The sequence below is a fragment of the Rhinichthys klamathensis genome, unplaced genomic scaffold (assembly GCF_029890125.1).
Source record: "Rhinichthys klamathensis goyatoka isolate OS25496 unplaced genomic scaffold, OSU_Roscu_1.1 h1tg000111l_1, whole genome shotgun sequence".
Lineage (NCBI taxonomy): Eukaryota > Metazoa > Chordata > Actinopteri > Cypriniformes > Leuciscidae > Rhinichthys > Rhinichthys klamathensis.
In genome coordinates, this window is record NW_026606649.1 from 14219939 (window position 1) to 14242468 (window position 22530).

General features: G+C 38.3%; 1 protein-coding gene across 3 annotated transcripts in view; it reads right to left on the reverse strand.

The window, feature by feature from the left end:
• Positions 1–22530, reverse strand: part of rnf19a (ring finger protein 19A, RBR E3 ubiquitin protein ligase) — a 59325-nt gene that overhangs the window by 21089 nt on the left and 15706 nt on the right. For all 3 annotated transcript variants that reach the window (XM_056254593.1, XM_056254592.1, XM_056254591.1), the window contains exon 2: positions 7355–8198. In XM_056254593.1, coding sequence (XP_056110568.1) covers positions 7355–8198 — 844 coding nt within the window. The remainder of the gene's footprint in view (positions 1–7354; positions 8199–22530) is intronic.

Genomic DNA, 22530 nt, shown 5'->3' on the forward strand with positions numbered 1-22530 from the left:
GACCTGATCTCTATTAATGAGAACCTATTAAATGATGCTGGAAGCTGTGCTTGTCTGCAGGGATAACGGTTGCTGGAAAGTCACAAGGGGGCAGATGGAGTGATTGAGAGAAAACAGTGACAGGATCACTATGCTAACTGATGTGTGTGCTAGACAGAAAAGTTGCATAAGAGCCTACAACAGTCCTTGTAATGTGATAAAGCACTAGAAGCTGAGAAGCGTGAATGTGCGCTACAGGATCAGTCAGTTATTCCAGCAACAAAGACATGATCTCAAAACCTCATGAAAGAGTCTTATGTTTGCACGTGGACTGACAGAATTACACAATTTAATTTGATACAAAAGAAGCTCAAACTCCTTGGTGCAAACCAGATGCCATTTGGTGAACTGTCGGTTTTCAGCCTGAGAAACTCCATGACATCTGTTTCCACAAACAATGTGGCCTTTGTCTTTAGAGTTTGCCATATTTCTAGAGGAGTCTGAGAGTGTAAGAGTAAACAATGCTGGAGACATAAGACACCCCCTGCCTGATGTACAATCAACCCTAACAAAAAAAAAAAAAAAGTAAATCTCAAAATAAGGATAGTGACAGCACAAGAACAAAGGTTTCTTTAACCTTAGCCATCCCTGTAGTGCAACAATGCAGAATCAATGCAACTCACTCCGTCTGCCATTCACATTATCTATGAACATGCTCTACTAAATGTCTGACAACCAGAAAGTGTCTGAAAAGTATGGCTATATAGTTTTATTTTTTAAAACCCAAAATGTTTGCTTAAAGCATTCAACATTCCTTTAATTCAATATAAAGGTCGCTTGCTTTAACACTGTTATCTAATGCAGGGTTTTATAACCTGGGGGTCACCTGAGTTCTTGTAGCTCTTTTCCACCAGAATAGTTTGTGTTCTCGGCCAGGCAAAATGGAGCCTGTTACGAACTGGCAGCATATTTCCACAGACTTGAGGAACAAACAGTGACGTAATGCTGCTATGTGTTGTTTACATGACTATAAGGAGTCTAAAATCAAACAGTGTGCATCCCGGTGTTTGTGCAGGCAGTGCGGCACTTCTGTTTTGCTGTTCACAGTAGCAGGAGTGATTCTAGCTTATCGGCAGCTTACCGTTGATTCACTTGTTCTCTCACACTCTTGCATGCACAGTTTTATATATTTAGATATAAAGAGCAATGTTCTGGCCAGGAAACCCCTTTTCTGCAGCAGAAATACGCAGAACAGATCAATAACGTACAAAGTCCAGGAACCTGCACCGGAACCGCATCGTTGGAAAATCTCTCTCTGATCACCCTTCAAAGCATAGCACAGTATATAACTGCAACCTGCCATGACACATTGACTAGTTCTTGTTTCCTACATTCTTGTTGGTGCTTTGGAGCGTTTAAAAAAATACCTAGAAAAAGTACCTAATTTATCTAACTGGGTAGAGCTCTTTGCCAGACACAACAGACATCCTCTAAAGCAGAGGTCTTCAACCCAGCTCCTGGGGACCCACTGTCCTGCAAAGTTTTTCCAACCTGCTTCAGCACACCTGCCTCTGTATTTTCAAGCGATCCTGAAGAGCTTGATTAGCAGCTTCAGGTGTGTTTAATTAGGGCTGGAAATAAACGTTGCAGGACAGTGGGTAGCCAGGAGCAGGGTTGAAGACCTCAGCTCTAAAATGACAGGTATAATAGTACCTACTGAGAAAATAAACAAGTGTAACAGATTATCAAAAAGGACAAGAGAAAAAGGCAGCTCAAAATGTAGTGTTATTCAAACACAGGGCACAGCTGGATGCAGATCTGAGTGCTTAGCATGACACGATATGCTGCCAGGCTCTCCACTGGCCTGATAAAGACTCCATTCAAAGTGACAGTGTCACCAGTGTCAGGCCTTCAAAAGCGCTGATCACAACACAATACTGTGCCTTTGGCTTGTGTTAACTTCAAGATGACGTCCCAGACAGATCTGGCTCAGAGTACAAGCCAATCAAAAAGAGAAAAGCTGAATCCCTGCCCAATATCACAGTGCTCATTGTAATAAAGTCTCTGGGGCCTTTTTAATAAGAACATTTACACTACCGTTCAAAATATTGGGGTTAACACTTATTTTATTCACTTATAACTTTCTATTCAAAGAAAGTCATAAAATTATGACAGTTTCTACAAAAATATTAAGCAGCACAATTGTTTTCAACATTGATGAGCAGCAAATCAGCATATTTATGAAGGATCATGTGACACTGAAGACTGGAGTAATGGCTGCTTGAAAACTCAAACTGTCATAAGGATAAATTATATTTTAAAATATATTCAAATAGAAAACACTTTATTTTAAATTGTACTTAATAATAAAAAATAAAAAATATTACTGGTTCTGTATTTTTGATCAAATACATGCAAGTCTTGATGAGCATAAGACTTCTTTCAAAAACATTAAAAAAAAATTCTTACTGAGCCCAAACATTTGAATGGTAGTTTACATTCATGTACACTTTGACAGAAAGATTAAGAATGTAGCTCGACTATGTGAAACCTGGTGTAGCTTAGCTTGATTATAACTATGCATGTAAATGTACATATTGACACTTCTAAAGTCAATTTAGGTAAGAGGCTGTTTATAAATGCTTACACACACACAAAATAACCTCTACACTCACATGTCAAAACAAACAGACCACAAATAAGCAAATACACACAACATGCAGACATGGCAGCTGTGGCAACACAAAGGCAGCTGTAGCAACATCACAGCCATGCAGTTAAAACCAAAGCAGCGATTTAGAGCCGTCTAAAAAAGAGTTGTCATGAAAACCCCAACTCCCATCATGCTGCTATAGCAACAGGATGTTAGCAGCATTGTCAAAGTTCCTTTTCAGGCAAGTCCTTTCACTCGGCAGCCATCTTTGAAATGCCTCTCAGGCAGCTATTTCAGTCATGCAAGTGCAGCTCCCATCTCTTTAATTGGGGAGCATCAAACTCTCCAAAGCTGTTCAACAAGCTTACAATTCAATTTCATATTTGAAATCACCAATGAAATCTGACAACTGTATTATAAATGTAGTTTCATATGTTAAAAAAGCATTTCAAAAAGCTTATTTTTCAGGCTAGAGCAGCCAATGCACCTGTGCAGTCCTAAGCGCGCGTCTTAGAACACGGACTGTTTCTTCAGCAAACGGAGCTTCTAACGGCAGCTGCAGAGACACGATGACTTGATTCATAATACATTGAAAATGTAATGTATAGGGGTGTAACATACACTCGTGTCACGATTCAATACAAATCACGATGCGGAACTCACACTACTTATCACGATATTTAAAGCCAAAATAAAGAGGTTTTTTTATTTGTACTTATTTATTATAATTATTGTATTTATTATCAGGATCCACAAATATCCCCCCATTGCATTATTATAGCCTACAATATGTCAACATTATTTATAATCGTTTAAAAGGTGCTTGCAGGGCTCGAGACTAACGGCGACCTATCGTCCTGGGGACGATAGAAAATGTGTTTAGGACGAACAGAAATATTCTCCAGGACGCCTAAAGGACGAAAGATATTTTTGTATGTGTGTTCATTTATTTCTAGCCTATGGGCTAACTTACTTAGAAAATGTCAAAATTAACCGACCAAGTGCTGACTACAACGGAGCGCGTCTTCTCATGCTATAACGTTATAGCCTAACGTTACTATCACCGGCTACTCACCCAGGGACTTGTTCCGCAGTACATCTATCAAATGGCTTAATGACATTCTAAATATGTTGCGCTGGTTAAACAACAGATATTCAACGAATAAAAACTAGACAAAAATGTTAGATAGTGACGATTTGGGAAGCGATCCAGTCATAACTGATGTCCTGCGTGTGGATGCGCACATTTGTACGGTAACATGCTGATCTACCCAGCGGGACATGGGTTGACATGCGCTGCATGTTTCATAAAACGTTAAAATATGTAAACGTCTGGGAGAATGAGTAGAGCAGATATATATATATATATATATATATATATATATATATATATATATATATATATATATATATATATATATATATATGAATAAGAGTGACGACGCAAAAAATAGCTCTATTCGGTTTTCTGTGCGCACACACCCGACCGAAGCGTGCAGCCATCCACATAGACGCCTATACAGCGCGCGAGGACTGATTGAGCTCTCTTTCGTGTCTGAGTGGACAAATACACACAACATTATGTCTAAATGTCCGTTTTGGAGAGTATTCATGTAAACTATGTTGGTTATGTCTTAAACAGTTGTGAGAGAATCGGATGTGCATCAGTGCAATTGTATCCGCATGTCATTAGACATGATCCGACGTCTTAAAGTGACAGTGCGTAATAAACCTAATGCGGTCTGTGTCCTTAATATTGATCAAGCAACAAAAGAAAAAGAGAAAAGCATTCACTGCTCGTTAATAGCTTTAATGTTATATTTAATATAATTAGTTCATACAAATAACTGTCTGCTGCTTGAAAGAATAAAGAATTATGTATGCAAGTAGTTATAAAGAATGCATATATCATTAATTGAAAAGAAGACTCTTCTATTTTAGGAAAAGTGGTTTTATTTAATTAAGATATTTTAAGCAGTTAAATCTGTATCTGTATTGCATGTTCAAACTTTAAAATCATTCATATTAACAGTAGGGCTGCAACAAACGATTATTTTGATAATCGATTAATCTAACGATTATTAGAACGATTAATCGACTAATCATCGATTATTCCGCAGACTAATCAGTAAGTTTGGAACGATTATTCAGCTTTTCCAATTAGTTAAAACATTGAGTTATACATATTCTAACTATAGTATAAAAAAAGAAAATCACTTCAGCTTTTGAAATAGTTGTTTTAATGAACTTTGAGCCAACTAAACAGGTCATTCTCTTTAAGTTTTCAGATTTCGGTCCAACTCAAATCACACACAAATGCTCTCTAAGCATTGTTTAATAGGCCCACTGCTTTTCTTAGAACTGAAACAGAAAAAGGGACATTTACTTCAGGACACAAAGAATGGTAAAATATTAATCTGCAAACAATTTTTTATAATTATAAAATTACAATCTTTTTTTACATGACAATTGAGCTGACAGAGACGTTCTCATTCACCTTTTAATTTATAGTATGATAAAGTAACTGCCATGATATTCTTCCTATATCATAGGAAGGATATAACATCTCGTTTTGTAAGTCTTCATGATTATTGAACAAAATACAGGCAAGTGATAAGACAATAATAATACCTAATATACTAATAGTGTTACAATAATAAAAACAGCCCTGACTCCTAAGCTCGATCAAGCTTTATTCTATGCAAAATAAGTCATCACATTACTGTAATTATATTACTATTGATAATATTATTACTATTATTAGTAGTATTGCATTCTCTAATAAAGAGAGATTTGCCGCTGGTTAGTAAGCTCCAGCTGGAGAACACTCACTTCTCACCGGCTCCTCTTTTGCCGGGATGTTTCCTCTTGCACTCCAACATGCATGTTGTGCTCCCGTGAAAATCGCACACGACAGCATTCTTGATTTGAAGTTTTGTGAAACTTTCCCAAACCTAAACCTTGCTAGTTCGGATTCGTTTGCACTGTCATAATTCGCGCTGTTTTCTCTTCTACCGCAATAGCATTTGTAAGGGCTGCACTACACTAGCGCTACAGCGCCGTAGCGGTCAAATCGCGGGATTGCAGGCCCTTACATTAGGTCACGTGAGATCAAACGACTACTCGACAACAAAGATATTTGTCGACATATTTTTATTGTCGACGTTGTCGACAACGTCGACTAATCGTTGCAGCCCTAATTAACAGGTTAATAGATGTTTTCTCCGGCACGAAGATCTCAGTACAAAGACTGAGATGAAAACAGAATTTCCCCCAAATTCTGTGTTCTAGGGAAGTCATATTACACTTTTTAAAGCCCTTTCTCTTATTAACACGTTTCCAGATGATCAGCTATGACACATTACCACTTTGAGATATTTAGTCACCAGTATTTATGTGTTATTGTTTAATCCAACCAACTCAAAAACGTTTTGAGCTGTATGTATTTTTCTCTTAATTTTCGTAGCCTATATGTAAAAAAAAAACAAAAAGGAAAAAAAAAACATTTTTATTCTGCATGAATACAAAAAAACGACCAACAACTATAACTATAGATCATACTAACAAAGTACAGAAACAACAGTTTTATTTTGGGACGGTTGACATTCACTTTAGGACGGTTCAAATTGGTTTTCAGGACGGTTCCAGGACGGAGGTGAAAAAAGTTAGTCTGGAGCCCTGGGTGCTTGCTATGTCCCGCCTCTCCCGCTATTAAAGTTATTAAAGCTATTACATATAAAAATAAACCATCTAACACTTGCAATAATCATACAACTAAAAACTAAATGTAATATGGTGATTTAAATTATGTTTGCGCTTTAAAATGTTATAGGTTTGAAACAACTTGAGGGTTAGTACATTTCAACTTTTGGGTGAATTATACCTTACAGTAAGCTGAGCCTTGGATAAAACTAACTCTATATCGAGAATAATACCGTTTACAATTTACATCAACGATACATAGTTGCATTTTTAAATCGCGATTTCTCAATAACAATGTATCGTTACACCCCTAGTAATGTATTGATAAATAATTTATTATAATTGAAATATAGACGCCAATTATAACAGTTAAAATGTTTAAATGCATTTCTAATCCAAAATTAAATTCTTGATCAGGGTCATATTAATAAACTAAAACTATTTTAAAAAGTTACTTGAAATAAAATAAGAATTAACTAAAATAAAATGTAACATTAAAAACAAAAATAACTTATTTTATTTCAGCCAGTTGCCAAGGAAACAATTCATTTTAATTTTGTTTAACTTGATGTAACAAAAAAATAAAACTGAAATATAAATTAAACTATATACCGGTAGGCACATTTAAAAAGAAAAAAAGAAATTAAAATGAAATGGAAAATATAAAAGCAAAAATGGAAAGTATTAATGAAAACTATAATAGTATCTAAAAGAGCACTGCTGTTGACCTATATTTGTTTTTTGACCTGGCACTGATTTCATGCATGTCTGAGCTTGGACAGTTATGATCTGTCACAGGTCCATCCTACACATTATTGTTTGCAGAAAGTCTGCATATACACTACCATTCAAAAGTTTTTGGTCAGTAAGATATTTTTTTGAAAGAAATGAATAAGTTTATTAAAAACAAGGTCACACTGGATTAAAAGTGAAAGACATTTATGATGTTCAAAAAGATGTCAAATTATATTTCAAATAAACGTTTTTCCTTTTGCATTTTTTGTCTAAATGTGCACTTACCCGCAGTCCGGAGCAGGGCACCAGCGGCAGTCAGGGTCTGCCACCAGCCATCGGCGCAGCATGAACTCCTCATACTTCTCCATTAGCACACGGTCATTGAGTATCATGCGGATGTCATGGGGGTTGAAGCGCTCCGAGCACTCTGGGCAGCTGATGTTGACCCTGCTCTCAGATATCTCGATGCGTAGATACTGTCGAAGGCAGTCGGCACATGAGCGATGGTGACATGTCATGATGTCAGGGAAACGGTCTCTGGTGTGACGGAGCAGGCACAACGGGCACTCCAGCAGCTCAGAGGTGGAGGCTGAGGATGAGGAAGATGAAGATGAGGTGGAGGCCACACCGGGTGCAGAAAGTGCAGAGACGTGGTCCTGCTGCTGGCACATTTCTGAGTGCACGCTCTCCACACTAGCGATGCCATCCACTCCAGCGGCTAGGGCCCGTGATTTACGAGATTTGGGCTCCCCACAGCGACGACGGAACAGTGAGCGCAGCGAGATGCGGCGTTTTTTAGGCGTCTTCCGTACAGAGGGCAAACTGACAGATGAGGTGGCAGAGGGAAGGTCCCTCTCGGACCCTTGTTGCTGCTGATGCAGGCTCATTTCTCCAGAGGAGGCACTGTGGTTTCCAAAGGACTGGGAAGCTTCTACAGGGAGGGCTGGGAAGGAAGAGGAGGAGGGGGAGGGAGGGGAGAGAGAGGGAAAGGGGGACAGGGTTTTCAGAGGGGAGCGCGAGGTGTTAAGACATGGTGGTGAACTCTCTGCAAGCTGCTCCCTTGAGCCAGGCAGCTGAAGTTGAGACACACGTGTCAGTTTGGAGTCACCGGGCTGGATCTCGACCTGATCTGTGAGAGAAACAGAGGCAGAAACTGAGTGAGACAGACTGCACATCTTACACGGTGGAAGAAGACCTCATTTAAAATATTTTTTTTGCTGACTATTCTACATCATTTTCAGATGTCAAAGCATTTATGACTGCAAATGGTCGCACCTATTATAAAAATTGTAATTTAAAAATAAGTTGTATGAGGAAAGTTTATGTGGGAGTGAGGGAAGTAGGAAAAAGGAAGTGGCGTGAAAGCAATAATTTGAAACAAATACATTTTCGTCATTTACTCATCATTTCAACTAAGACTTTCTTCAGTGAAAGATGTTTTGAGAAAGTCAATGTGCACCAAATCTGTTAAGTTACAAAAATTCTTCAAAATATCGTTTTATGTTCCACAGAAGAAATAAAGTCACAAGTTTGGAACAACACGCACGTGAAACAATGACAACAATTTTTGTTTTTGGTCAATTGTTCCCTTAATGCTGCTTAACCATTTTTATAGAACGTCACTGTAGTAAATGATTTGCTGTACACTGAGCAGCTGGAGTGACGTTCTTTACCCAGAAATGAAAAGATATGCATATTAGATATTAGGGCTGTGTATTGGCAAGAATCTGGCGATACGATACGTATCGCGATACATGGGTCACGATTCAATATATTGCGATATATTTCGATACTGTGCATAAGGCGATATATTGCGATTTTTTTAAAGTAGGACTACAATTTTAGAAAGTATTATTTAAAAAAAAAAGACATGATGTGCATAAAATTCAAACAAGTTTACTTTAGATAAACAATTCAGTACACAGAAAATCAAACTGCCAGTTTGGGATTGTGGTTCACAGGTTCTTAGTGAACAAATTTGTATATGCTCAAGTAGGCCTTAATAAAAGAAAATACATAGCCCCTGTCACAATACATAACATACACACATGTGTGCAATCTGAAAAAAGAAAAGACATCTGTCTATGTCAATAAAAATAAATAAATGCTTGCACTATTCCTAGTACACAGGGTACATCCAACACGTTTTGTGTTGCAAAAACACGAACACAATTCAAGTCAAGTCAAGTATATTTATATAGCGCTTTTCACAATTGTATCAAAGCTTCACAGTATAAATCAAAATAACATAATGTTTGTTTCTTAGTGGAAAAAACATCCACGTTAGGTAGGGCTGATCAATGGTATTAATGATTGGTTAATTAATTTGAATATCCCCAATTCCTAAAGGAAACATTGAGGAACAAATACATAAATAGTCAGTTAAAGAAAATACATAGCCCCTTACTGTGACATCTAGGATAATGCATAACACATAAGGTGCAATCTGAGGGGCAATCTGTCATTAAAAAAATGCTTGCACTATTATTCATACAGGGTACATCCATCACATACCGTAAAACTTCAAATAATAGCGAGTCCCATATAGACGCCGGTCTCTTTTACACGCCTGATGTGGCGAGTGGCGACAGGTTTGGGTAAATAAAGGCCAGTCTCAAATAGAGGCGGGGTCTGTTTTTTAGTTTCGGGTTGTATTTAATCTTTTAAAACCCGTCAAATCGTCCGCTTTTTAGCGGCTGCCAAAACAAATTTGTGTCCCGCCAAAGCCTTTTTTTATCGGTGAGTGATGTAGAATAGAAAGACTGCTGCGCTTGACAGGACGCAAACGAGCAGAGAGAGAGAGAGAGAGAGAGAGAGAGAGAGAGAGAGAGAGAGAGAGAGAGAGAGAGACAGAGAGAGAGCGCCCCGGCCGCGTGCGCGCACTCTCACGTCTTCAAACAACACGCGCGCTGTCTTGCTCTCTCTCCCTCGCGCATATTAATCAAAATCATAGACACTGTAGGCGAGAACACTAGTGGTGCGTCTCATTCTAGCCATCTAGTGGTAGGGATTTAAACACAACATAAACGCGAACCACGGCAATAGTATGAATATTTTTGCACGTAAACTAAAAAAAAAATCGATATTGCGTTTTTGAAAATCGATACAGTATTGCAAAATAAAATATCGCGATACTCAAGTGTATCGATTTTTTCTTACACCCCTATTAGATATGCAATTACAGCTTTAAATCTACTAGAAATTAAATTGATTTGATACAGCAGCCCTATGATGATGAGGGTGTGGTTACTCAACAACTGACTGACGATAATATATTTAACACTAGGGCTGGGACAACGTGTCGACGTCGTCGATTCGTCAGAGCCAAAACAAAGACGGCGGCACCGGAGAGTAGTATAGCAACACAAGTGGCTCCTCAAATCGAAATTGCTGATGAGATATAGAGGAACATCTAGTGGAAAATGAGAATGTTACGAAAATAAGAATGCATTACTTTGCACTTATATAGTCTTTTATTTTGGAATTTTAAGAGCAATAAACATATTGCAATGTTAAGGAATTCATGTTTTTTTTTTATTCAGATATGTAAATCAACATGTATAAAGTGCTATTAGTCAATTAATGGGGAGATAATCGATAATCAAATCGAAATCGAATCGGACTGGAAAAATGAATCGTTAGATTAATCGATGCATCGAAAAAATAATAGTTTATCCCAGCCCTAATTTACACGCATAAACAATATAACATTTTAAAAAACAGAATTGAGTATAGAAATACTAGTACACATACTTATGCATAGCAATAGTTCGGTTCACAAATTTCATGTGAACAGCAAGTTTAAAGGTTGATATTGATTCCTGCTGTCTGAAAACACATTAAAACACTGCCAAGATGAGAAGAACTGACTCAGTGGAAAAGTTGATGAAAGGCTGAAAACAGTAAGTTCACAGTAATGAAACCATTACAAAAAGACTGGAGAACCACTTTTGAACAGGATGTGACATCACCGATACTGTACGGGATAGAAGAAAACTATTGCATGGCAGTGAAAGCCACATAAACCATGTTAAGGAACCCGAGACAGACCAGCAGAACAGAAGTGACCGGAGAAGAGAATGAGAATCCTTCTCGTCATTCACAGAGAAGTTCTTCTCGCCCTGCCTGCAGGCCTTTCACACTGTTGTATAGAACACATCTGCTCTGCCTCAAGAGTTCTGAGAGCTCACATTTCAGACCTCAACAGTAGTGATGATGAATCAAGGTGAGTGATGAAGAGTATCAGTCTCAATTGATTAGCACACAGACTCTTAAACCAAATGAGGAAGAGACACTCGACAGACATGAATCATCTGAGCTTCCCAAAAATGCTGCAGTCTGTCACATGAGAGCTGAGAGGTCATAGGAATAAAAGGACATGCACTTATGACTCTCAAAAATAAAAGGTGTTTTCCACACACTCTTTGGCAGTCTGCACCAGCTGTTTCTCTCTCTTATAATCCAAGACTCTGCTGCCTCTAAGCCATACCAGAAATACTTCAACCTCCTTGTGCAAATACAAACACACACTTTCCAGCTGTTTTTTTTTCACACTCTCCATTCAAAACACACTAGAGTATTTGCTCAGTTTCTTGAAGCAAGCAGATATAGTCAGTCATATGAGTCCCACTTTACAATCAATGTCACCTTTGTTTTCTGCCATTGTGCAATGTTTGATAGGAACTGTGATGCACATTCCCACAACAACAATTTTTCTAAGAATATTCCAAAATGTCCAGTGAAATATGCTGCATCCAATACTATCCATCATAAATACAATAGTGTTTGAAATTAGAATTAGTTTTCCCCAAATCATATGCTGAAATGAGGATCTCTAAGGTACCCGGATATGTGCAGATCCATGCACACTCAAATGGCTAATATTGCCAACAACCCATTGTGCTCTGGAGAAGGATTCAGTTTAGCGTTCTGAACAAACAAAAAGTACTACAAACTAGAGCTGCCCCATAGTCAACTAAATGTTACAAGAAATGGTTTGGTCTAATACATTTTAATTCATTGGTTAATCGCAGAAAAAGAAAAAAACACTTCACAGAGCACATTAAGTGAGCCATTTGGGAAAGGGCCAATACCGTGTTTGGTTATTATCATAGGGCCTGTGCACTGCATATTGAAAATATTCCACAACAAAGTTAGTGGCACATCCAATGCGATTTCAAATAGCCGATAAATGCGCATCTGTGATCAAATTAGTTGAATTATTAAAGCTCTTATCTATGCATCCAGAGCAATATATAGTTACTTTAATGGATTGGAGGACTGGAGGGACATGACTATTTTAAATAATAAATTATTGACTTTCATCATGCTGAAAAGCTGCTTTAGGGAGTCTTTACTGCAATACACGTCTGGTGGCTTAAACCTTATATTTCACAACCAGGCAGCCGATGAGTCTCAACATTCAGTTAGTTGACCTGAGCAAGTTTTTGGGCTCATCATTAACAGATGCCAAGAGCTCTGTGTGTGTTTACGTAATACAAGGAAACTGCGATAGATGATTGTTCCTGAATAACAACTGAAGGAAGAAATAAGAATAAAATACATTTAATACCAGTCAAGTAACCTGTCAAAACACACGTAAAGACACACATGAACCCTTAAGACAAATGCCATTGGCAAGCTGATAACATTCAAGAAAGATGAGATACCATTAACAGCCACATAGAAGATGCACATTACACTCATTTGGGGTGCATCATATTCCCAACACAAAACAAATACAGATAACATCTGCACTGTTCTGCTCAATGGGTTTAGTCTCGTCCTGATAACACTGACTGGTATGCGCAAACAGATCTTGCTCCTTCTATTCAACATTTGATGGTTGAGCTGCTAAAAAATAAAGCGCACAGAATGAAATAAAACTGATTTGGTAGCTGCAATGCAAAACGTCTGACGCCGTTGAACACATTCCCACAACACACCTAGGCCTACATTGTCTAACCAGTATGCCATGCTGTTTAGACACATCATATTACCATTACTCAAATGTTTCTAGTCTGCTTGAAATGCCCTGCTTGATTTCCCCTAAGGCTGCAACAACTGTATACATACATATCTTGTTTAGATCTGGTTCTTAAAAAAAAAAAACATTTTACAATAGAACTTCATTATGGAATATCAAATTACATATTAGAACCCCAGGCACTAGTATGTCTATGGATGAAAAAGCAATTAAAGACATCAAAAGCATTAGCTTTTAATATTTTTGTACAGGTGCTTTTATGAAGAAAACTTTTTACAACATTACAGTAAAAGAAAAAGTAGCGATGTTCCAGTGATGGGGTCTTTGTTTACAAAAGGGGTCTTGTGGAGTTCATGTAAACACTGGAGGAGTTAATTAGGCTACATCTGTAAGAGCTTCACAGAAATTCATTTACTGGGTGTAAATGCTTTTATAGTAAACAAACACACTGTGCTCCCAGAGACAACACACAAACAATTCCACAGGACTTGCACAACCACAATCTTTAACTACTCAGAATCTGTTTATACCCGTCATAAAGGCTGCTAAATGGGTGGCTGACATACAACTGTGACGGTACCACATTTTCATGTTGCTATAATTGCTGAAGCTTTCGTCATGGCATACGATACCACAATATTTAAATAAGTTGCAAAAAAGTGTTTTCATACTATAACAGGTTTAATAATTTTTCTTATAACAAAAATAACTAAACATTTAAAGAAATGTATTCATTAAACAGATTAAAGTAATAATCTGTTTCAAACAGATTAAAGTGCAAAAGAATTATAGGCTAAATAACAGGTAACCCTTAATAAAGTCTCATTAGTTAACGTTAGTTGATGCATTAACTAACATTACACGGCTCTGTCTGTGAAATACTTGATTCTGATTGGTCAATTGCGCCATCCAGCGGTATGTTATTCCCCTATAACAACCGCTGGAAACAAATAACATGCGCATTACTGAAGTCAGCAGCGCTATATGCTTGCTAGGAACGTTTTTTTCTTCATGGAAGTTGTGTTTGGTGAGCTAATCAAATATTAAAACTAATATTAATATCAAATCAATATTTTGTGTGCAGTTATTTAATTAAGTCATCCAGTATAGTGGACTCACTCTCTCTTGTTTAATTCAAACGCAGCGGCTGCCATTTTGGGACTATTGTTTTGTACACTGTTTGGAATACAAACAGGTACAATTTTAAAACCGTTTCATCTCAAATCAATATCTCTTATCCCAATATTTATTTATGTGGCGAAATGCTGTGTATTAAGTGGTATGACTGTACCATATCCCTTAAATGTCCTAGTTTGAACTTTCCGAGCCAGCAACTGCTCTCTCCGCGGACTCCTTGCGCTTAAAAACTAAAAGTATTTTGACTATCAATATTTCATGTCTAATTATTTACTTATGTACCAAGTAGCCATGTAATAAGCGGGATGATGTAGATTATTGTAGATATAGATTGCATCAGGCTGATGCAAGACCCCTCTGCTGAGCACCCTGTCAGGGTTTATTCTGAAATAACAACCGGCTGGATGTACATTATCCCTTACTTAACAATGAGCCATAGCTACATGTGTTACAGACGTTATTATTCTTTGTTAACGTTAGTTAAAAAGAAAATACAACTGTAAGTTCATGTTAGCTTAAGTCTATTAAACAATACAGTAACAACTTTTGATTTTATTATGAAATGCTGAAATTAAGATTAAAAAATGCTTTAGAAGTATTTTTCATTGTCAGTTTGTTAACTAATGATTTAACTAATGTTAACTAATGGAGCCTTAATGTAAAGTGTGACCAAACAATATCTAGGGCATGTTATAGTCCAGATTAAAATGTAAAAATGTGTAGGCCTACATTTGAAAATAAATAGCCTATTAAATCTAGGTATTTAAGTATTCAATGCTGCGATAAATGTCATTGCGAATACAAAAATTTGAATGGCTGATTAAAACAGAAGAGGTCTCGTTTTGAAGTCTGAATCCTCGCATTCGGACTTTTCTTTTCCGAAATTAAGTCACAGTTTGTTCTTCGAATTCGCTTTAAGTACTGTGTCGAGGCTTTAAGCCCCCCAAAACCAAATTGGGTTACACCGATTTTATTAGCAGTTTCTGAAATTTCAGTGCATCACTAAAGCAAACCCTAAAAGTTAAATAATTACACTGTTTTTTCATTAAGATCGTGAGAAAATCTCAATTCTAAAGACTACATTTTTAGCCAAACCTAATACAGAGCATTTAAACTGACAAAAAACACAAACAAAAAAACAGGTCAGGTCAGTAATAAAGCGATAATCCATAATATACCACTTCCCCACTACCTGCTGAATGAACCATTCGATTTTGCAACTCCATTTCTCAAATACATGCGTTTCCCATACATTGAATTATCTGTGTCGGCTCGCCACAATATCAATATTAACAGCTACAAATAGATTTCAGTGCTTCCCATTCATTAAGACTGTAGCAACCCGAAAATATATTTAAACTTCTCATAATAACATAACAGCTCTTTAATGTCGTGTTTAGTGTCATTGATGTCAAACAAACTAAAATCGAAAGCGCGATAAGGCTTTGTGTCCTTATCAAAACACTTTCTATTTGCGCTGAGCAAAGAAAAGTGCGCACTTCACTCACGCAATCAGCACGTGATCAGCTTAAAAAATATGAAGTTCACAGTGAATGAATGCAGTGAACTCCATCTGTGCATGTGATGAGTTTAGCGTGCATTTGGGAACGCAGTTACGCATTATTTTCACATTTGCATTAGGGATGTGCACGAATATTCGAATTTTCGATCTGTAATTATTATTCGAAAAATAAAATACTAATCGAATTTTACTACGTTGCTTTGCTGGCCTGGCCGTAAATGCAGTGAATCCATGATAAATCCCAAGCACTAACTCGCAGTTATAATTAAATGCACAGGGTGGCGCTGTGGAGTGTGTTAACAAGTTGTGTGTATTTGATCACATAATGTTGTCGTCTGCCTCGCAAAGTTTGGAATTACTTGAAAATGATCTTACTAAATGGAATTACTTTTGATCAAATTAATTAATTAATCTGAGTTATAATATCATCACCACAATTAGAAATCACATGAAATCCAAACAGTCGAATGAGGAAAGACAGCTGCCCATCACTGCATCACGACTGCAGGTAAGCGCAGCTGGACCCCGCGTGATCCGAAATGATAACTTATCTTATAGCAAAATGATTTTGAGATATACTTCCTTTAAGTTTCGTTGAGGGAGACAGGTTTAAGAACAGAAAACGCAAAGTGCTGTTAGAAACTTAGAACACCGTTATCTTTGTGTCTCTGAAGCGTCTGTCAGCAAAGCGCCTTTTCTCCCTCGAGCATAAATTTCTGGCGGCGCCCCTGCATGTGGATATCGTTTTTCTCAATATAAACGTGAAACAATATAAACACGATAATCATATGCTGACTCGAGTGTGTGTGTGCGTTCTGTACGATATCTGGCGCAATCTGCTTTATTAGGCGTTTTTTCCCCTTCGCGCTGCTTAAGCATGCTTTTATTAATGCTTTTGTTTTTTTTATATATTTTTTGTTTACACAGAGGCCTACTGTTTAATGTTTTCAACTAAAAGAAAACTTTAACATATATTGTAAGCTTGTTGTGTATATTGCCTAATTGTAAGCGTGTTCAGAAATGGTGACAAAAACGTAAAAAAAAATTAAACTTAAAAAAGAACGTCTTTTTCGTTAAACGTCATTTAAATAAACGAATATTCGAATATTCGATTTTTATGAGCCCGAATATTCGAATGCAATATTTTAGAAAAATGCCCATCCCTAATTTGCATAGTTCACGATTACAGCATTTCACTAGATTTGTAATGAGTAGCGTTTGTAAACTTGTTTTCCGCCAAAATAAAAGCTCACGGGTTTATCTCTTGCATGGATAGAAATTAGGACAAACTAATTATGAAAGTTTCATTTATTTTTCAGCTCATTTGTTTCATGGCTCTTACTGTCATGGGAATATTATAACGTTATTATTATTAGTAGTAGTAGTATTATGTAGTGTACGTCAGACACCGTGTCACAACTGAAAAGAGGTTTGAGTCCAGTAGGGTTGGGTACCGAAACTCGGTACCAATAGGGAACCGGTTCAGACGTAAACGGTAGTAACCAGACCGAATAAGAACGACAATTTCGGTGCCTGACTTAATTAGGCACACACGCGCGCGCGCGCACACACACACACACACACACACACACACACACACACACACACACACACACACACACACACACACACACACACACACACACACACACACACACACACACACACACACACACACACACACACACACACACACACACACACACACACACACACACACACACACACACACACACACACACACACACACACACACACACACACACACACACACACACACACACACACACACACACACACACACACACACACACACACACACACACACACACACACACACACACACACACACACACACACGCACAGTCTCTTCTGTCTCGCATGCGCGCTCTTGCTCGCAAGGTTTGGCTGCATTTCACGTGTAAAATTACGCGTCAGAACGCCCTCTGGGTGTGCCGACAGTCTGAATCCATATAGAATCAAGCCAATACATTGGCTGATGGCGCGGGCGCCACCTCGACGCACTTACGTCGTCATATTATGTTGGCGCACGCGCGCCATCTGCTCCTCAGATTTCTTTGCCGAAAAAGGAAGCTGGTCGGCAGCGCAAGGAGCTTGGCAGCGTCTCGTTCCCTATTGAGAGAACATAGGTTACACCAGTAAGCAGAGATGTTCTCTTTCATAGGTTCACTCAATGCTGCGTAGCTAAGAAGCAGTGGATTTGTATTTGTAGGCTGCTGTATCACGTGCCGTTTGAACTGACGCGCTACAGCGATCTGTCACATTTCAAAGAGCCAAAACGTTATTTATTGTGTGAATCTCGTAAAAATATTGACAGAATCTGACAGCTGACCTTCCGGTGAAGGTCTAAGGATGCTGGATTACTTCCTCCGATCGTAGAGTCCAATGCTATACCGAGAATTGATATTGGTTTTTATACTCTATTGCTATACTAAAGAAACGTTAGTCACAAGAACAGACAAAACAGACACCCCTCATTTTGTTTATGCTTCTTTGTTTATTATATTAAATAAACATAACTATATATAAAATTACATCTAAACGTATTAAAGTTTCGTTTTAAATACGAGAGGACAGTAAATTTTGAAGACTCTGCCATAATCCCGTTTTCCTCGGTTTTCCTCCGCTTTAAATCTCCCCAACCGGAAACGCAAGAGCATCCTTGCGTCAAACACGGAAGTTATGCGTGCATATAGCCCATTGCGCGAGTCTCACGGTCAATGCGTGAGAGTTGGCAGCTCAGCTGCTAGTAATCTCTATTAATCTCCAGTATTATTACATTGTTTGATACAATATTGTTTTATTTGATATTATGTAAATGTGAATTTTTATTTTATATTGGTTTTATTATTATTTGTATTTATATTATTTAAAGATTTAAGTTAATATTGTGTCCAGTTTGGCCCTGGAAATAAAAGGGTATTATTTTTTGATAAAGTGTGTGCGGTTTCGTTTTCTTAAGTACCGTTTCAAGAACCGTTTAGGCACCGGAACCGTTTAAAAAATACCGAGTAGGTACTGGTATCGGATAAAACTAGGGATGGCCCGATACCGATACTGGCATCGGGGATCGGGCCGATACTGTCCTCATATACTCGTACTCATAAAAATTCGCCGATACCACGCACCGATACCACGTACATTTTGCAAAACGAAACTGGCCGCCGCGAGAGCTTTGTCGAGGTGAACTGAGGCATAGGAAAGTAGCCTATAATGTCGGCGGTTTGGGCTCATTTCAAGATAAGGGATGATGACAACAGCAAGGCAGACTGTGAGTTATGTTCAGCTGAGGTGTCGAGAGGAGGGAAAGAAAGTACATCGTTTAACACCAGCAATCTAATTAAACATCTGAAGACGCATCATAGATCTGATGGCCGAGCGCGCGCGCGGGCGGTAATGCACTCAACTCACTCTGTGTGTGCGGGTTACGGGAGAATAAAACGATTCGCGGGACTTCCGCAAACTAGAAATATCTATGAATAAAACAAAAACTAATAGATTTTTATTCATCTCTTGCAGAAAAGCAACAAGAACAACTACAACAAAATAGAAACGATTTACAGGCCAGAGTTTCTATTCATAACATGGTTACAGCGTTGAGCGATGTAGCCAATCACAGACATATGTGTTGATTTCTTGAACGCAATGGCCAATCAGAAGCATTTAAGATAGACTCCCCTCACTGCTCAAAACGGACTTTTTTGTTCAGTGCTGAATTCTGTATGCTGGCAAATCCTCTAATTATAACAAACAAAGTGTGGATATTATGAAAGATTGATTGTGCAGTCAGCTTCATTGATAATAACAGAGATGTGTGAGATCGCGATGAACTGTCAGCTTTTAGGATTTATTAAGGGTGCGCACTTTGCGCGCATTCAGTCATGCCCATGCACGCAGTAGCCTGCTTGCTTTTATGTTAAATTAACAGTGGTTTGTGTGTTAATACATTTATTATTTTACAATTATTTTTATTTTTTTTAGACTTGTAAAAACAGTCTTCTGACCTGTGTTCTAAAATAGTCGTCTTCTTTTCTGGGAGCCTATTACTTTTGCGGTAGAAATATCGGTATCGGTACTCGGTATCGGCAAGTACACAAATGTAAATACTCGTATCGGTTTGAAAAAAAAAATGGTATCGGGCCATCCCTAGATAAAACCCAACCGATACCCAACCCTAGAGTCCAGACTTTTTCTTTGTTCAATTTGCACACTGAACATGGGTTGGATCTCTTAATTTTGAACTCTCAAGATAGATGAATTTTAAAGTGTACAAAATTTTCTTCTGGGGGGGGAAAGAAATTTAGGGTAATTTTCTTCCGCATACCCTAGGGAGCGAGGTCCACCCACCAGAGTTTCACAAAATCCTGTGGGAAACACTGCACAAGGAAGCTATTTGGCTCATATAAAATAGCAGCCAGCATCATAAAGAGCAGTTCACATAAGCGAGACATTTTAAGATTTATAGGGCCACTACAGTAACGTCTGACTCCATGGAAGCATGTAAACCAGTTAAGTTGCTAAGAAATTACCCTCTACACAAAGCAACTGAGAAAGAGCAGTCAAAGCAACAGCCAGGGCGGAGACACCAGCACAAAACATTCTACTCCTACCCTTTTTTCCAGTCAGCTGAGGGCCGGGAGGAAATGATGTCAGCAGCTAAGCATTTTGTGAGGCTAAGTTCATCTGCTCCGTGTTTGTGTGTTCACAAAGATACCAAATAGGCTTTTCTTCATCAGCACAATTGCTGATTATGCCAGCAGGAGAGCGCTTGCCACTGTCCCAGCTGCTTCAGGACACACACACACATCTCTCAGAAGCTGGTATCCTGTGTGCAGCTCAGGAGAAGCAGGCATGTGTACAGAGAATGCGGTGGGATTTCTGTAATGAGCTTATTAAAGCAATTTCCTCGAACATTCTTCACTGAGGACAGACTTCCTCACTGTGACAACGTACATTCGGTCTACTCCTCCTAATGCCTGCCCTGTTACTTCTTGATCACTCACCATGTTTCACCTTGTATGATCACACTGATATACTGGACACAGAGCTTTGATCAGATATTAAGCATGACACACCAAATCCAAAAGCCCTGAGCTTTCTAAACTGCTGTCAGCTGAGCAGCTCAAATAAAAGGCTTATTCAGGTTTGGTATAATCCGTCTCCATTCCAATCTAACCGTAGAAAGGATACTTAAGTACAGGTAGAGCTACAACTAGCAGTGTTCAATGGCCCTTATACAATATTTACCAAGCAAAATGACCGCTGGCTAGCAGGCGGTACTTGTGCCAAGAGACATAATAAAACCAAAATAGCTCAGTATCCTGTGCATACAGAGCAGAACAAACAGTTAAACATCAATACTTTGTCTGGCAGTGTTGGGGAGTAATGATGTGCAACTAACTTAACTTTTCAGTAAAACAGCTTTTCCAGTCACAAGCTACTTTTTCCAAGTACTGGAGTATTGTGATAAACGTCAGCGTTTATGTCATCACACTTTATTGTGCAAGCTGCTCATGAGACAAAATGAAGAAACAAATCTAATACCCTCCTAAAAAGTTCTCAAAATGGCATTTGGGGGTACAATTCATTCATTCAGTTGGCTAGTTTGTCAAGTAAAACCAATACTTAGCAAAAAAAAATCTGAAAATTCATTACTACATTTTCAACTCCGTTATATCCACCTTATTTAGCAACGCATAAGTAAGCTACTTTCCATAAATGTGCGAAACTTCAGATTTATTAGCCGCTATAAATAAATAACTAATAATTACAAAATGCAGTAAACTGTAAAACTATTTAATAATTGGAAGCGAATAACACCGGAACTTAAGCCTTTTACATTCAAGTTACAAATGACCACAGCCAATACAGCCTTACATTAAAAACAAGGTGGATAAATTAGTTTTTATTAGTTGCATTTGGTGTATATCTGTTCGAGTTTAAAGGGATAGTTTACCCAAAAAATTGTATTAGCCCATGATTTACTCACCCTCAAGTCATCCTAGGTGTATATGACATTCTTCTTTCAGACGAATACAAACGAGAGTTATATTAAAAAAAATGTCCTGGCTCTTCCAAGCTTTATAATGGCAGTGAATGGCTGTTTCTGTTTTGAAGTCCATAAAAGTGCATCTGTCCATCATAAAAGTGCTCCACACGGCTCCGGGGGGTTAATAAAGGCCTTCGATAAGTACGCAGTACTTGCGCCTAAAGCGCAACTTACTCAACTTGTGACGTCAGAAGTAGCGTAGTGCGTCATGGCGTAGCGTAAATATCAGCAGTATCTCGCATGAAGGCTCGTACACACCGGGACGAATATCGGCGCGCGTTATTCGGCAGCGTTTTTCAACGCGTTTTTTGTGTTCACACCCAAGCGATTTTCGCTGACGATGAGCCGAGTGAACATGCAAATTCATTCCCTGACATTAGATGGCGCCCATTTGCTCTGCAATACCACTCCATAACATTCTCTTTTATCAAGATTTTTGTAGTCGCTGTCGCGTTTGTCATATAGTTCTTTATGTTCCGACACCAACGAGACCAGCAGCTCTACATTCATCTTGCCTTGCATCTTCCTCGTCTTATTTCTTCCCGGCAGTGTAGACGCTACTTGGCGTATATCTTCTTCACTGTTACGTATGTGTGCTCGGCAAGACCGTTTTGTGTTTGAGCGCCCCCAAGTTGTGTTTTACTGTAACTTCAGAAGCTCCAGACACGTGAGCAAAAGCGCCAATCTCATTGGTCGGATAGTTTTTGACGCGGCGCGTCAAACTAAAAAAACGAACCCGAGGCGTT